At 48.1% G+C, this 17935-nt stretch overlaps 1 protein-coding gene across 3 annotated transcripts in view; it reads left to right on the forward strand.

Moving 5' to 3' along the window:
- LOC122563928 (multidrug and toxin extrusion protein 1-like) overlaps window positions 1-7040 on the forward strand; it is a 47265-nt gene extending 40225 nt beyond the window's left edge. For all 3 annotated transcript variants that reach the window (XM_043718193.2, XM_087977250.1, XM_087977251.1), the window contains 3 exons: window positions 23-117; window positions 1706-1799; window positions 6656-7040. In XM_043718193.2, coding sequence (XP_043574128.2) covers window positions 23-117; window positions 1706-1799; window positions 6656-6879 — 413 coding nt within the window. In that variant the 3' untranslated portion in view covers window positions 6880-7040. The remainder of the gene's footprint in view (window positions 1-22; window positions 118-1705; window positions 1800-6655) is intronic.
- The last annotated feature ends 10895 nt before the right edge of the window (window positions 7041-17935 follow it).

Below are 17935 nucleotides of genomic sequence, written 5' to 3' on the forward strand. Positions count from 1 at the left end.
ACACACCATTTGTCTTTTGCAGGTTATTGGTACGGAATGATCATTTGTGTCTTTTTCCAGTATGTTTTCTATCAGATAGTAATTTGCAAAATCAACTGGAATGAAGCATCCAATCTGGTGAGAACAGATAATAGAAGTTGACTGTTGTATCAGTGATTTCCTACATTTTTCACTTCCCTCCCATGCCTTGACTCCTTACACAGCACCTTGGGAAGTGCCTGGGATAGCGAGCAGCCGTCATGGCTCTCATTGTCCTCTCTTGGTCATTCTTCACAAGGCCACCGGGGGGCTTCCTCAGAGAGTCTCTGGGTCACCATCCATCCATGATGCCAACCTCCCAACAGGAATGGGTCTGACCTTCTCTTAGGGTCCACCTCCATCAGCAGTGAAGTAGACTCTGAATTTACCCCCTGGTGAATTACAAATGCAACTCACTCTGTGATATACTGCAATCAAATCCCAAGACATGTCATGCCTTTGCTCCTTTTAATGGTAGCTTTCACACGTAGAGAATGCTGGAGAAACTCAGCAGGTCTGGTAGCATCTGTGGGAATAGAAACAGTTAACCTTTTAAAATCCAGTATGCTTTTGAGACTTCTTCAGAACTGTAACATCAGAACTGCAGTTCATAATAGACTTGAATCATTAACTCTGCTTTCTCTCCACAGATACTAGCAGACCCACTGAGTTTCTGCAGCATTCATAGAATCCGTACAGTGTGGAAGCAGGCTATTCAGCCCATCGAGTCCACACTAACCCGCCAAACAGCATCCCACTCAATCCCTGTAACCTTGCATTGCCCATGGCCAATCCATCTAACCTGTACATTTTTTGGACTGTGGGAGGAAACCCACACAGACACAGGGAGAACATGCAAACTCCGCACAGATGGTTGCCCAAGGATGGAATTAAACCTGGGTCCCTAGCGTAGTGAGGCAGCAATAGTAACCACTGAGCCACCGTGGGCTGAAAGTGTGATGTAGCTCAATGGATACATTGCAAACTTCTCGCAATCATTAACATCTCTCACCACACTTCAAGTGGAGCTTCAGAGCATCTTTGCCTTGTTTCTGTTGTTCTCCCATAAAACACTGACCGATGGAGAGTTGAGGAAACAGGATATGGTGGGGGTGGGCTTGGCAGGGTAAATGCTGAGAGGGATGTCTCCCCCTCATGAGAGAGCCTAGAACCAGAGGGCATAGTCTCAGAATAAAGGGGCACCAATTTAAGGCTGAGATAAGGAGGAATTTCCTCTCTCAGAGGGTTGTGAGTCTTTGTGAGTGTTTGCCAAAGAGGGCTGGGGGTAGACAAGCTGGAGGCTGGAAGAACACAGCTGGCCAGGCATTATCTGGTGATGGTAACATTTCGGGTGTAACCCTTCTTCTGGACTGAGACCTGAAAGTTGACTTCTCCACCTTCTGATGCTGCCTGGCTTGCTGTGTTCTTCCAGCCTCCTGCCTGTCTACCTTGGATTCTAGCATCTGCAGGTTTTTTTTGTCTCTAACAGAGAGCTGGGGGTCAGCACCCTTGCATATATTAAAGATTGAGATAGATTCTTGATCAGTATGGGAATCAAGGATTATGGGGAAATTGTCGTGACTCCCCCTGATGGCTTCCAGTCTGGGACTCCCCTCCCTATGATTACCTCTAAATAGAAAGCCTACTGTCTCCCTTTCAATGAAAGGTTTGTGTGTTTTGTTTCAAGGCGAGAGTTGTTGCAGGTGTGAAGAAAAATGTGGACGCCTATCCCAATCTCTCCAGTGGCCAAACTGAGGACATTTCACCAGCTATGAACAATGGTATGCCACCCGAGAATCACACTACTGATTTAAACAAAAGAGTTTTTTTTACAGCATAATGTAGCTAATTACTTTCAGTAAATAGTCATTCTTGTCAAATACAGAAAACTGAGGAAAACTAGCCCCGAAATGTTATCTCTGATTTATCTCCACAGACCTGCTGAGTTTCTCCAGCACATTCTGGTTTTGATTCAGATTCCCAGCATCCACATTTCTCTGGTTCATTCTCTTCACAAATATTCATTCCAGTTCAGCAGAAATTGAAATAAAACTGATCTTTCAATGATTTTAGCCATTGGAACATAGAAGTACCAAACGATATTCTTAAACGAGTGGTGCCGTGGTAATATCAGCAAATTAATAACCCCATGGGTCCAGTCTGAGGTCCTGGCACCTGGGCTCAAATCCCTCTGTGGCAGCTGGTGGAATGTAAATTATGCTAATTGAAAAGGAAGTTAAATTAAAATCTGGTCTCTGTAATGGTGAGTATGAAACTCTCATTGATTCTGTTCAATATAAATATATAACATTTGGTTTACTAATTGAAGAAATTAGAGGGAAGGCAATCTGTCCACATTAACTGGGCAAACCTACATATGACTCCAGCTCCACGGTGATGTGATTGACGTTTAATTGCCCCAAACAGCCTCAGTACAAGGGCAATTAGGTATGGGGTGTGATGTTGGCTTTATTGGCGATGCTCATATTCCATGACTTTTCTTTTAAAAATCAGTTAGGAACTATGTGATTTAAATTAGATTAGATTCCTGACAGTACGGAAACAGGCCCTTCGGCCCAACAAGTCCACACCGACCCTCCGAAGAGTAACCCACCCAGACCCATTCCCCTACATTTACCCCTGACTAACACAATGGGCAATTTAGCCTGATCAATTCACCCTAACCTGCACATCAATGGATTGTGGGAGGAAACCGGAGCAAACCCATGCAGACACAGGGAGAATGTACAAACTCCACACAGACAGTCACCCAATGTGGGAATTGAACCCAGGTCGCTGCTGCTATGAGGCAACAGTGCTAACCACTGAGCCACCGTACCACCCCTTCTAATGGGTGTCCCTGTTAGTGAGATGGCTAATATTGTATCAAATTCCTGCGTTTGCTAATTTAATGAAGATATGAACCAAGAATTAGGTTTGAATTTGCAGACAATGCACAGTGACAGTGAAGGGGGGAGGTGGAACAGCAGGGCAGAGGAAGCGGCCCTCCCCCACTCCCCCACTGACCATGGCCTCCTGGCTCCATGGGCTATATGGCAGCTGGAGGGACTGGGCGGAGGACTTGAAAGGCAACAGTGGGAGGTTCAAGGAGACCTTTCCCACAGACAATATCGAGCATGGCAAGGTCTGCTTCACCCCTAATTTTCTCCTCGCCCTCCCCTGCCTCATCCTCCCTCCCACTCCCCAGTCTGGTGACCTCAGTCTCCTCTTCAGACTCACCCTCCAGCGGCTGATAATATCAGCCTCCATTTGTCTCCCCCACATCCCCCACGACCACCCCTAGCTTTGCCCACTGTAGCACCATCCCCCCTCCCCCCAATCTCCTCCCCAGCCTCCTCCTGCCCCGCTGGTGACACAGTGGTGCAAGTTCACACAGGCATTTCCTGCTGGATATTGTGATCAGGTGACATCATGTACAGGAGCTATGATGACATTCTGGATAATCACTCCATTTATATCCCCTCATTAGTTCACCCAATCTGTCATTCTCTGATCCCAAGGATGTAGTGCAATTGCTTTCTGATATTAAAGACACTTGTAGTATCATTAAATCACCTCCTAACATGGCCAATCAGCCCCTCAGACCCTGCTATCACTTTGAAAAAGGATATCCAATCAGACTTCGACTCAGTTGCTCCTCCCCCATAGTTCTGCCAAATTGTCCCTTTCCACGATTTATCTATTTCCATTTGGCCATGTTTTGTCCTTGTATTTGTCATTCTAAATATCTATGTCAATATTTATGAAGGAAACAATAACAGAAATTGCTGAAGAAACTCAGCAGGTCAGGCAGCATCTGTGGGAAGAAAGCAGAGTTAACGTTTTGAGTCCAGTAACCCTTCTTCAGAACACACGATAGAAACACCCTTTCGACCCGGCTGACCTGGGGAGGATGCGCTAGTGTCAGGCCGTGTACTCGGCAGCGTCTTCCGCCAGGATCAACTGGGCCAAATGTTCCAGACGACTGGTCGGTCCATGGCGGGTGGACTCTCTGCCGGAGGAGTTACGGGGGTTCAGCTGGAGTACCACCCATTTCCTCTACCTGGGGGTCTACCTCAGCCCGGCTGAGGAATCCTGGCCGGCCAACTGGCAGGAGCTGGAGGCCAAAGTCTCGGCTTGCCCAGGCCGCTGGACAGGACTGCTCCGAGTGCTATCTTACAGGAGTTGAGTGCTGGTCATAAACCAGCTGGTGGCCGCCATGCTGTGGTACCGGCTGGTCACTTTGGTCCCTCCTCCTGGCTTTGTCGCTGACATCCAGAGAACGTTGGTCGACTTCTTCTGGGACAAAAAGATGCACTGAGTCGCTGTGCAGGTTGAGTCTCCCTATTGAGGAGGGCGGTCAGTCGCTGGTGTGCGTCTGCATCCAGGTCGCAACGTTCCGCCTTCAGACCTTGCGACGATATCTTTACGTCGAGCCTCCTCCTAGGTGGTGTGCCCTGGCGACGTTTTTTTTCCGCCAGGTGCGTAACCTCAACTACGACACGCAGCTCCTGTTCATCGACCGTGACGGTTTGGAGGTCGCCCTCAAGACGCTGCCTGTCTTTTACCAGGACCTGATCACTGTCTGGAACATGGTCGAATCGCGCCACGCCTACCCTCCGGCTGGAGTAGCGGCTGTCGTCAGGGAGCCGTTGCTCAGGAATCCGCACCTCCGTACTCGCGGGTTCGAGTGGCTGTCGGAGGGGAGGGCCGCGGCGGCGAGGGTGACCAGGGTCGGGGACGTGCTGGGTGCCGGGGGCCTGGGCTGGACGCTGCCGCTGGACATAGCCATCCGACGCCTCAAAACGGCGGTGCTCGGACCCGACGTAGTGCACCAGTTGGAGGACGCTCAGGTGTGCGGTGGGATCCCGTCCGCACTCACCCCAGCCCGGCCGGAATTTCACATTGGCCCCAAGGTCCCGTACTTCCCGCGGGAGCCTGTGCCCCACAACCTGAGCCGCCTCCGGAATTTTAGTTTTGTTCCCTTCCAGGGGGTAAAAAGGAGGGCCCTGTATAGACTGCTGCTGCACACCGTCCACCTCTTCTCCCTCATCCACCGTCCGGACACGCCTTGGCGTGCCCATTTGCAACCGGGTGGTGGGGATCCCCAGTGGAGGGCTCTCTACGCGGGAGTCCTCCCCCTGTCTCTCGGGGATCTGGGATGGAGGGTGCTGCACGCAGCAGTCCCCTGCAACCGCAGATTGTGGTGGTTCACGGACTCCCAGCCCAACTGCCTGTTCTGTGGCGCTGTGGAGTCCGTAGACAACGTGTATATTGGGTGTGGGCGTTTGCACTCCCTTTTTGATTTTCTCAAAAACCTCCTCCTCTGCTTTTGGTTGCACTTCAGTCCCACGCTCCTGATCTTTGGGCACCTGGTACGGAGGAGGGAGGGCAGGTCTGAAGACCTCCTCATGGATCTGCTCCTGGACCTGGCCAAACTGGCCATGAACAGGTCGAGGCAGCGGGCCGTGGAGGGGGTCGTTAAGGCCGACTGCCTGTCCCTCTTCCGCGGTTACGTTAGGGCCCGGGTGTCCTGGAGTTGTTCAGGGAGAGGTGGGCGCCGCAGGGAGTGGAGTGCATTATTTCCCCCTCCAATTCTATTTTGATTTAGTCCCCACCCTCCCCTTCACTGTTTGATCACACAGCACTGCCCTTTGATGTGAAGGGCAGTGCTTGTCACTGGTCACTCGGGTGTTTTCCTATCTTCCTGGTGGTGGAAATTGAATAAAGATTCATGCACTTTGTGTCTCTCACTGTGTCTCACACCTGCACACACACACCATGAGTGCTGGGGAAAAAATAAGCACTACCACAGTTAGGCGGTAGTGTGGGGGTTAAAAAAAAGGAAAAAAAAGAAAAAAAAGAAACAGCCTTTGGAAAATTGTCACCCTGTAATGCACCCTCCAGCCTGCGGGAGCACTACAGCCCATGCCCTGACAGAGGAGTGTAATTACAGTAGGTCGATTGGAGTTGTGTATGTAGGAATACATTGGAGGAGTCGTGAACAGCTTAGAATTTTTAATTATTGTGATAGCAACTCTCAACCCTTACGTAATCTTGAAGAAGATTACTCTCTCATTTTTCAGTTTATATTTAGCTCCCTCATGGGGAGCTATAATTCAGTAATTATCTCTGATCGACACCCACTCTTCAGCACTGTTCCTCCATTAGGAATATGTTTTTGTTAAACTTACCTCTTGATTTCCTGGTCTCAGACTGGATTCACAATATTTCAGCATAGGGGAGGTGATGGCCTCGTGATATTATTGCTAGACTATTAATCCGGAAGCTCAGCTAATGTTCTGGGGACCCAGGTTCAAATCCTGCCATGGTAGATGGTGGAATTTGAATTCAATAAAAAGTATCTGGAATTAAGAATCTACTGATTTCCATGAAACCATTGTCAGGAAAATGCAATCACGTTCACTCCTGCCCTATAGGGAAGGAAACTGCCATCCATCCTTACCTGGTCTGGCTGACATTCGACTCCAGACCCACAGAAATGTGTGGACTCGGAAATGGCCTAGTAAGCCACTCAATTGTTTCAATTGCTACTAGGTACAGGCAATAAATGCTGGCCAGCCAGTGATATCGATGTCCCACAAATAAATAAAAAAGAACACTGTTTATTTTACAGAAGTCCATTCAGGAAACATTGCGGCCATTACAGTAGGAGATGCCACTCCAGTGGAGAATAATGTTAACACTGGACAAATGAGAGAAGAGACCTCAGCCCCTAAAATGAACGTGCAAGAACAGTTATCTGTGAAACAACTGATTGTCCGTCGGGGATTAGCCATCCTTTCAGGGTTACTTATACTGGGGATTGGACTATTGCTGAAGTATTATAGGCTCCAGTGAACTTTACAGAGACAAGTGAAAATCCAGGTCACCTTCTATGGTCAGTAGAACAGCAGTAAAAGATGTAACCACTGCTCTGTATGTTATCTCATTTCTCATGTTCTTCGCAACAATGAATGTGTAAGGAATGTCAATTATAGTACAGTTCAGAAGGAAGACGGTTCAAACAGACTCTTGTCATCTTTTAAAGAGCATGTGTCCATTTTAGTAACTGGGCCTTCACTGGTGTAGGCACCTGCTCACTCAAAACAGGACCAGAGACAACTCAGTGGCTTTTTTTAATCTGGTTTCAATCAGCTCAAAGACCTCCCATTTGGCACTCTTTAAATCATTGACTGAAGCTGGAGACGATTTTTATGAACATGGAAATGGGAAAATAAATCAGTGTTGCGGTGATCCTAATCTTCTTCGTGGGGTTTGGCGGAACAATCCGAGTCACAATTATTTCTAGCCCTGTCAGTGCACAACAAAAAATTGCATCCATATTAAAACATTAATGCAATTAAATCTCCCCAGGCTCTTCAATCGCGTGTTACCACACAATACTCGACACAGAGGTATTTGATGAGATATTAGAACCAGAGACGAACAAAGTGATGGTTGTTCAGGAGTAGGTGGCAGAGAAATTCACTCCTGTCGCTTAGAAGTTGGGTTTGATGACGATGTGTCTGCAGAAGACTTCCCATCCCGTAAGCTATGATGATAGCCTGGGATTTTAGATTAGATTCCCTACAGTGTGGAAACAGGTCGTGTGGCCCAACAAGCCCACACCGACCCTCTGAAGAGTAACCCACCCAGGCCCATTTTCCTCTGACTAATGCACATAACATGATAGGCAATTTACCACAGCCAATTCACTTGATCTGCACATCTTTGGACTGTGGGAGGAAACCAGAGCGCATGGAGGAAACCCACGCAGACACTGGGAGAATGTGCAAACTCCACACAAACAGTCCCCCAAGGCTGGAATCGAACTCGGGACCCTGGCACTGTGAGGCAGCATCTAACCACTGAGCCACTGTGCCACCCACCATATGTTGCCAAGGTACACAAATTCCTGGACTATACAATTCTGCAAAAAACTCACCCATCTGATAATAAAGCAAAAAACATCAAACAATTGACCCTAGCAGATTAACCTATAGATATATTTGGCTAATAGCTGGTAGCGAAGCCATAGTGTCACATCTCCCTGGGGTTACCACGCTGAAATCAAGTCTTGTTATTCCCAGACCTCCCACTAAAGTTCAAGTGTATTTTTAAAAATACACAAAGGTTCCTCAATTATCTGATTTTGAGGCCGATGTTGATAAAAAGCACAGACCAAGTTTCTACATTTAACAAGAATTATTATTATTATAAGTTACTGGACACTTAAGGCAGCCATCAGTATAAACACTACAAACTAAAGCTTTAATTCCCTTGTAACCTCACCCCTTCCCACACAGACACTCAGGGATGGACAAGAGGAAAAGAAACACATGGATTGAGGGAAAACCAGGAAAGCATTCCGCTCTCTTTGTTCACAGGATCTGCTGAGTTAGTCCTTCATTCTCAGCCTTCCAAGAACAATACAGCACAGAAACAGACCCTTCAGCCCTGCAAGCCTGTGCCGCCACATTTTTCCCTTCCATACTAAAACTGTCTTCACTTACAGCATCCGTGTCCCTCTATTCCCTTCCTATTCATGTGGTCATCCAGATGAATCTTGAATGCTGCTATTGGGTCTGCTTCCACCACCTCCTCTAGAAGCGTGTTCCAGGTACTCACCACCTTCTGTGAGAAAACCTTGCCTCGCACATCTCTTTTAAACTTCCTCTCTCGTAGCCTTCCTGTTTCAAATATTTCCACTGGTTTGCAAAGGCACAGGGTGGGGCTAGTTCACTCAACCTCTTAAATATGAGTCATAATTTACAGCAACTGGTGAAGGAAGCGTAGTCTAGTTACCTTCAGGTTTAAATCTTTGAGGAGAAAGTGAGGACTGCAGATGCTGGAGATCAGAGCTGAAAATCTGTTGCTGGAAAAGCGCAGCAGGTCAGGCAGCATCCAAGGAACAGGAGAATCGATGTTTCGGGCATAAGCCCTTCTTCAGGAATGGATCCGGAGGGAGGTCTGTTGCAGGAGGCTTCGGATTTGTTGTAGGTACTGATTGTCCTGGTTGGGTCCAAATTTTGTTGGTCAGAACGTGGTCCGGAGTCCGTGCGGGATCAGTCAGTTCCGTAGGCAGGTGCTGAGGAAGGAGATGTGGCTGTGGTAGCGAGACTGTTTGAGAACGTGGCTGAAGAGCTTCTGTGCAGAGAAGATGACCTGGGGTGTGCAGTGAGAGAGGGACTCACTGAAATCCTTGTAGAGGGAGGAAGAGAGCTTCTTCAAGGAAGGCATCCTTGCAAGAGGATTTGCAGTAGGTTAAAATCTTCGAGGAGAAAGTGAGGACTGCAGATGCTGGAGATCAGAGCTGAAAATGTATTGCTGGAAAAGCGCAGCAGGTCAGGCAGCATTCAAGGAACAGGAGAATCGACGTTTCGGGCATAAACCCTTCTTCGGAATCATTCCTGAAGAAGGGCTTATGTCCGAAACGTCGATTCTCCTGTTCCTTGAATGCTGTCTGACATGCTGCGCTTTTCCAGCAACACATTTTCAGCTACCTTCAGGTTTAGAGTGCCTTTACTGAAGAGAATGAGGAAAGAGCTCCTTGCTGGTGAACATCAGACAGTTTCTCTCTGTATCATGGTCCCAGACCCAGCTGATTCAGTTATCAGGGAATTAATCACCTGGTTATTAACAGGCAAAAAGCCTTTGTTATCTAAACTGGTCACTAGTCATAGATCACTCATCTTGTTACTGACCAAAGCTCCAACTGAATACAGTGACCCTCAGCTCCAGTGTGAATACAGTGACCCTCAGCTCCAGTGTGAATACAGTGACCCTCAGCTCCAGTGTGAATACAGTGTGCCTCAGCTCCAGTCCACCTGAATACAGTGTGTCTCAGCCCCAGTGTGAATACAAAGACCCCCAGCTCCAGTCCATCTGAATACAGTGTGCCTCAGCTCCAGCGCATCTGAATACAGTGACCCTCAGCCCCAGTCCATCTGAATACAGTGACCCTCAGCCCAAATGCGAATACAGTGTGCCTCAGCTCCAGTCCATCTGAATACAGTGACCCTCAGCCCAAATGCGAATACAGTGTGCCTCAGCTCCAGTCCATCTGAATACAGTGACCCTCAGCTCCAGTGTGAATACAGTGTGCCTCAGCTCCAGTGTGAATACAGTGACCCTCAGCTCCAGTGTGCACACAGTGACCCTCAGCCCCAGTGTGAATAGAGTGTACCTCAGCTCCAGTGCGAATACAGTGACCCTCAGCCCCAGTGTGAATACAGTGTGCCTCAGCTCCAGTGCGAATACAGTGACCCTCAGCTCCAGTCCATCTGAATACAGTGTACCTCAGCTCCAGTGTGAATACAGTGACCCTCAGCCCCAGTGTGAATACAGTGTGCCTCAGCTCCAGTGTGAATACAGTGACCCTCAGCCCCAGCGTGAATACAGTGTGCCTCAGCTCCAGTGTGAATACAGTGACCCTCAGCTCCAGTGTGAATACAGTGTGCCTCAGTTCCAGTGTGAATACAGTGACCCTCAGCTCCAGTGTGAATACAGTGTGCCTCAGCTCCAGTGTGAATACAGTGTGCCTCAGCTCCAGTGTGAATACAGTGACCCTCAGCCCCAGCGTGAATACAGTGTGCCTCAGTTCCAGTGTGAATACAGTGACCCTCAGCTCCAGTGTGAATACAGTGTGCCACAGCTCCAGTGCGAATACAGTGACCTTCAGCTCCAGTCCATCTGAATACAGTGTACCACAGCTCCAGTGTGAATACAGTGACCCTCAGCTCCAGTGTGAATAGAGTGACCCTCAACTGCAGTGTGAATACAGTGTGCCTCAGCTCCAGCGTGAATACAGTGACCCTCAGCTCCAGTGCGAATACAGTGACCCTCAGCTCCAGTCCATCTGAATACAGTGTACCTCAGCTCCAGTGTGAATACAGTGACCCTCTGCTCCAGTCCATCTGAATACAGTGTGCCTCAGCTCCAGTCCATCTGAATAGTGTGCGTCAGCTCCAGTGTGAATACAGTGACCCTCAGCTCCAGTATGAATACAGTGATCCTCAGCTCCAGTGTGAATACAGTGACCCTCTGCTCCAGTGTGAATACAGTGACCCTCAGTTCCAGTCCATTTGAATACAGTGTGCCTCAGCTCCAGTGTGAATACAGTGTGCCTCAGCTCCAGTGTGAATACAGTATGCCCCAGCTCCAGTGTGAATACAGTGACCCTCAGTTCCAGTCCATCTGAATACAGTGTGCCTCAGCTCCAGTGTGAATACAGTGTGCCCCAGCTCCAGTCCATCTGAATACAGTGTGCCTCAGCCACAGTGTGAATACAGTGTGCCTCAGCCACAGTGTGAATACAGTGTGCCTCAGCCCCAGTGTGAATGCAATGTACCTGAGCTTAAGTCCATCTGAATACAATGTTACTTAGCTCCACTCCATCTGGATACAGTGACCCTCAGCTCCAGTGTGCCCCAGCTCCAGTGTGAATACAGTGTGCCTCAGCTCCAGTCCATCTGAATACAGTGTGCCTCAGCTCCAGTGTAAATACAGTGTGCCTCAGCTCCAGTCCATCTGAATACAGTGACCGTCAGCTCCAGTGTGAATACAGTGTGCCTCAGCTCCAGTGTGAATACAGTGTGACTCAGCTTCAGTCCATCTGAATACAGTGTGCCTCAGCTCCAGTGTGAATACAGTGTTCTCCGCTCCAGTGTGAATACAGTGAGCCACAGCTCCAGTGTGAATACAGTGTGTCTCCGCACCAGTCCATCTGAATACAGTGTGCCTCAGCTCCAGTGTGAATACAGTGTGCCTCAGCTCCAGTCCATCTGAATACAGTGTGCCTCAGCTCCAGTGTGAATACAGTGTGCCCCAGCTCCAGTGTGAATGCAGTGTGCCTCAGCTCCAGTCCATCTGAATACAGTGTGCCTCAGCTCCAGTGTGAATACAGTGTGCCTCAGCTCCAGTCCATCTGAATACAGTGACCGTCAGCTCCAGTGTGAATACAGTGTGCCTCAGCTCCAGTGTGAATACAGTGTGACTCAGCTTCAGTCCATCTGAATACAGTGTGCCTCAGCTCCAGTGTGAATACAGTGTTCTCCGCTCCAGTGTGAATACAGTGTGCCTCAGCTCCAGTGTGAATACAGTGTGACTCAGCTTCAGTCCATCTGAATACAGTGCGCCCAACTCCAGTGTGAATATAGTGTGCCTCAGCTCCAGTGTGAATACAGTGTGCCTCAGCTCCAGTGTGAATACAGTGTGCCTCAGCTTCAGTCCATCTGAATACAGTGTGCCTCAGCTCCAGTGTGAATACAGAGTGCCTTAGCTCCAGTCCATCTGAATACTGTGTACCTCAGCTCCAGTGTGAATACAGTGTGCCTCAGCTCCAGTGTGAATACAGTGTGCCCCAGCTCCAGTCCATCTGAATACAGTGTGCCTCAGCCACAATGTGAATACAGTGTGCCTCAGCCCCAGTGTGAATACAGTGTACCTCAGCTTCAGTCCATCTGAATACAATGTTACTTAGCTCCACTCCATCTGGATACAGTGACCCTCAGCTCCAGTGTGCCCCAGCTCCAGTGTGAATACAGTGTGCCTCAGCTCCAGTCCATCTGAATACAGTGTGCCTCAGCTCCAGTGTGAATACAGTGTGCCTCAGCTCCAGTCCATCTGAATACAGTGACCGTCAGCTCCAGTGTGAATACAGTGTGCCTCAGCTCCAGTGTGAATACAGTGTGCCTCAGCTCCAGTCCAACTGAATACAGTGTGCCTCAGCTCCAGTGTGAATACAGTGTGCCTCAGCTTCAGTCCATCTGAATACAGTGTGCCTCAGCTCCAGTGTGAATACAGTGTGCCTTAGCTCCAGTCCATCTGAATACTGTGTACCTCAGCTCCAGTGTGAATACAGTGTGCTCCGCTCCAGTGTGAATACAGTGAGCCACAGCTCCAGTGTGAATACAGTGTGTCTCTGCACCAGTCCATCTGAATACAGTGTGCCCCAACTCCAGTGTGAATATAGTGTGCCTCAGCTCCAGTGTGAATACAGTGACCCTCAGCTCCAGTGTGAATACAGTGTGCCTCAGCTCCAGTGTGAATACAGTGTCCCTCAGCCTCAGTCCAACTGAGTACAATGTGCCTCCGATCCAGTGTGAATACAGTGACCCTCAGCTCCAGTGTGAATACGGTGTGTGTCAGTTCCGGTGTGAATACATTGTGCCTCAGCTCCAGTGTGAATACAGTGAGCCACAGCTCCAGTGTGAATACAGTGTGCCTCAGCTCCAGTCCATCTGAATACAGTGTGTCTCAGCTCCAGTGTGAATACAGTAACCCTCAGCTCCAGTGTGAATACAGTAACCCTCAGCTCCAGTGTGAATACAGTGTGCCTCAGCTCCAGTGTGAATTCAGTGGCCCTCAGCTTCAGTCCATCTGAATACAGTGTACCTCAGCTCCAGTGTGAATACAGTAACCCTTAGCTCCAGTGTGAATACAGTGTGCCTCAGCTCCAGTGTGAATACAGTGACCCTCAGCCCCAGTGTGAATACAGTGACCCTCAGACCCAGTGTGAACACAGTGACCCTCAGCCCCAGTGTGAATACAGTGACCCTCAGACCCAGTGTGAATACAGTGTGCCTCAGCTCCAGTATGAAAACAATGAGCCTCAGCTCCAGTGTGAATACAGTGTGCCTCAGCTCCGGTCCATCTGAATACAGTGTGTCTCAGCCCCAGTGAGAATACAGTGTGCCTCAGCTCCAGTGTGACTACAGTGTGCCTCAGCTCCAGTGTGAATACAGTGTGCCTCAGCTCCAGTCCATCTGAATACAGTGTGCCTCAGCTCCAGTGTGAATACAGTGACCCTCAGCCCCAGTGTGAACACCGTGACCCTCAGCTCCAGTCCATCTGAATACAGTGTGCATCAGCTCCAGTGTGAATACAGTGACCCTCAGCCCCAGTGTGAATACAGTGACCCTCAGCTCCAGTCCATCTGAATACAGTGACCCTCAGCCCCAGTGTGAATACAGTGACCCTCAGCCTCAGTGTGAATACAGTGACCCCCAGCTCCAGTCCATCTGAATACAGTGTGCCTCAACTCCAGTGTGAATAAGTGACCCTCAGTTCCAGTGTGAATACAGTGACCCTCAGCTCCAGTCCATCTGAATACAGTGTGCCTCAGCTGCAGTGTGAATACAGTGACCCTCAGCTCCAGTCCATCTGAATACAGTGACCCTCAGCTCCAGTGTGAATACAGTGACCCTCAGCCCCAGTGTGAATACAGTGACCCTCAGCTCCAGTCCATCTGAATACAGTGTGCCTCAGCTCCAGTGTGAATACAGTGACCCTCAGCTCCAGTGTGAATACAGTGACCCTCAGCTCCAGTGTGAATACAGTGTGCCCCAGCTCCAGTGTGAATACAGTGACACTCAGCTCCAGTCCATCTGAATACAGTGTGCCCCAGCTCCAGTGTGAATACGGTGTGCCCCAGCTCCAGTGCGAATACAGTGACCCTCAGCTCCAGTGTGAATACAGTGTGCCCCAGCTCCAGTGTGAATACAGTGACCCTCAGCTCCAGTGTGAATACAGTGTGCCCCAGCTCCAGTGTGAATACAGTGACCCTCAGCTCCAGTCCATCTGAATACAGTGTGCCCCAGCTCCAGTGTGAATACAGTGACCCTCAGCTCCAGTGCGAATACAGTGACCCTCAGCTTCAGTGTGAATACAGTGTGCCTCAGCTCTAGTTCATCTCCAACCTTAATTTCACCCATTGCTTGTTTGAGCAGCATTATACCCAATGAGGGCCAGGTTACCTTCTTTTGAAAACATGCCACAATCCTCGCAGAACACGTACAATTCCAGTCCACAATTTTAAAAAGCTCTAAATGAAAGAAAAACATAGTCATTACAGTGGAGACTACACAGATCACGGTCTCAATCCAGAGCCAGCAGTGAGTTAATTGATGATTCTCAGACAGTGATAGTGATAGTGCAATTAGTCTCACTAGCTCGTAACTAAATAACGTAAAATCAGAGTGGATTTGTTTCCTTCATCACTATCTTTGGAGTTTAGAAGAGTGAGAGGTGATCTCATTGAAACACCCAGGATTCTTAAAGGGCTTGGGGGTGGGGGGGCGGGGGGTCAGTGCTGAAAGGATGTTTTCCCTCATGGGATAATCTCGGACCAAAGGGAGTAATCCTACAGTTAAGGGGCACCAATATAAGACTGAACGGCGAAGATTTCCTTTTCTCAGAAGGTTGTGAGTCTTTAGAACCCCTTTCCTCAGAGAGCTGTGGGGGCAGAGTCCTCGTGTGTATTAAAGACTGAGATAGATTCTTAACCAGTTGGGAATTATGATTACAGAGAAAATGTTGGAAAGTGTATGTGAAGAAAATCATATCAGGCATGGTCCTATTGAATGGCGGAACAGGCTCAAGGGGCTGAATAGCCTACTGTTGTTGTTATTTCTTATGATCTTACTGTCTATCCAAAGACCTCCCTTTGAGCTACATATGTGCAGCAGCATTGGGTTCTTCATTGATATACTCCATGGCCACCTAGAAGACTAGAATACAAGGTCAGGTTGAAGAAACATTACACTTTTCCAAAGCCCTTGTGAGACCAGACCTGGAGTACTGTGTGCATTTCTGGGCATCACATCCTGGCAAGGACAATCTAACCAAAATGGCGATGTCGTCTCGGTTTACCTGAAAAAAATCTGAATTCCAAGGATGACACTATGAGGAGAAATCACACAAACTTTTATGTTCCCGGGAATTTAAAATGGTGAGGCATGACTTGATTAAAATGTTGAAGGTATTGAAGAGAACAGGGACGTTGATAGACCAAGACTGTTTCTCACTGATTGGGACGTCCATGACTGAGATTTAACTGGAAAATTAGCGCCAGATTCTTCAGGAGTGAACAATATTAGAAGTCACATGACCCTGGGTTATAGTCGAACAGATTTACTTGAAATCACAAGCTTTTGGAACGCTGCCTCTTCATCAGGTGAAGCCCTGAAGAGCCTGTTGGTCTATAACCTGGAGTCATGTGACTTCTGACTTTGTCTACCCCAGTCCAACACCAGTTTCTCCACTTCAGGAGAGAGAGCCTGAAATACTACACACAGAGAGTAGTTTTCAATGGAGGTGATGGACTACCTGGTGAAAAGTCAGTCATAGGCATGTGTTTCCTTTTTTAGTGACAGCCTGCTGCGTTATGTGGAACTCCGGTATTTAATCTGTAATCACTCACATGTGTTGTTCATTGTGTTCAGGAGAGTGGTCCCCATGCTGTTGTACAATAGAGGACCCCATTACTTGCGATTTCCATTCCTCTGACGAATTCTCCTGAATGACCGTGGGGTAACTTTGTTGGACTTATTCCAGAGCTCTCAGAGAGGAGTTATAAGAGATGCTCCAAATTAAAACAAGATGATGATTGCGTAGAGCAGGAGAAACTGTTTCCCCGATGTTGGGGCAGGCAATGGGGGCAAGGTCAGTTTGCAGAGGAGTCGCATTCAAAATCATTCGCAAAAACACGCGAGTAGAGACAAGAAGTCTTTTACTCAGCAAGTGTATATGGTCTAAAAGCATGGTGGAAACAGATTCACCAGCAACTTTTAGAATATAATAAGATAAATACTTGTAAAGGACATTTTGAAGGGCTATGGGAAAAGAGCAGGCATAAGGTTCAAACGAAGGGTCACTTTCGAAGAACCAACGCAGGTGTAATGAGCTGAATGATTTCATTTGCTTTTGTGCTCTTGTGTTTCAGAATGCTTAGTTAAATGATTTTGAAATTCTTTAGCTCATGTTGAATAAGTAAGCGTTTTGGAATATCAGCTAAACTAGTCTTGCCTCTTTGATCTTTGTGATCACTTTTTGTTGGCCACCAGAGTTTTTCAGAGTTGATCTTGCAGTAGTAATTCCAAAGTATTTGATAAATTTATCACTACTTTGCCAAGAGACATTCTGCTTAGATTGAGAACTTGAGGTACCAGGCTGCAAGCCAAGACTTTCCCAGGATTTACATTACAGTCAAGCTAATCATTAATTTTATCATTCATTGTGAAACTGTGTGACAGGAAATACCTCATAGCCACATCTTATGTAATAATGTTTGGATTTCTGCACATTGTTGCTATGTCAGGGGATCACAGACCACAAGACGTGGGAACAGAAATAGGCCACTCAGCACATTGAGTCATTGAGTCACCATTCACTGAGATCATGGCTGGTCTGATTATCCTTACCCCCACTTTCCTGCCTTTTCCCCAGAACCTTTGCTTCCTTTGCCAATTAAAAATCTGTCTAACTCAGCCCTGAATAGACTTAATGACCCAGGCTCAATAGCCCTCTGCAATAAAGAATTCCATCGATTCACTCCTCTCTGACAGAAGAAATTGTTCCTTATCTCTGTCCTAAATGGGTGACCCCTTAACACTGAGATTATGTTATTTGGTGATAGACTCTCCCACAAGAGGAATTAACAAACCAAAGGAGTATCCATGGGCACCCGCATGGGCCCCAGCCAAGCCTGCCTCTTCGTAGGATATGTGGAACAGTCCATCTTCTGCAGCTACACTGGCACCACCCCCCACCTTTTCCTCTGCTACATCGATGACTGTATCGGCGCTACCTCGTGCTCCCATGAGGAGGTTGAACAGTTCATCCACTTTACCAACACCTTCCACCCCGACCTCAAATTTACCTGGACCGTCTCAGACTCCTCCCTCCCCTTCCTAGACCTCTCCATTTCTATCTCAGGCGACCGAATTTAAGGTCAGGGTGGAATGTGTTGGTGAAGTTGATGAATTGCTCAACCTCCTCGCGAGAGCATGAGGTGGCGCCAATGCAGTCATCAGTGTAGTGGAGGAAGAGGTGGGGAGTATCCACGGACAAGGGCACCAAAACTATTCATAGTTATTCTAATTGTGGTCTGACCATTTCCTTGTATGGTTTTTTT

This window comes from Chiloscyllium plagiosum, unplaced genomic scaffold (assembly GCF_037043375.1).
Source record: "Chiloscyllium plagiosum isolate Xiang-an unplaced genomic scaffold, Cpla_swu_hap1 HiC_scaffold_31, whole genome shotgun sequence".
NCBI classification, from domain to species: domain Eukaryota; kingdom Metazoa; phylum Chordata; class Chondrichthyes; order Orectolobiformes; family Hemiscylliidae; genus Chiloscyllium; species Chiloscyllium plagiosum.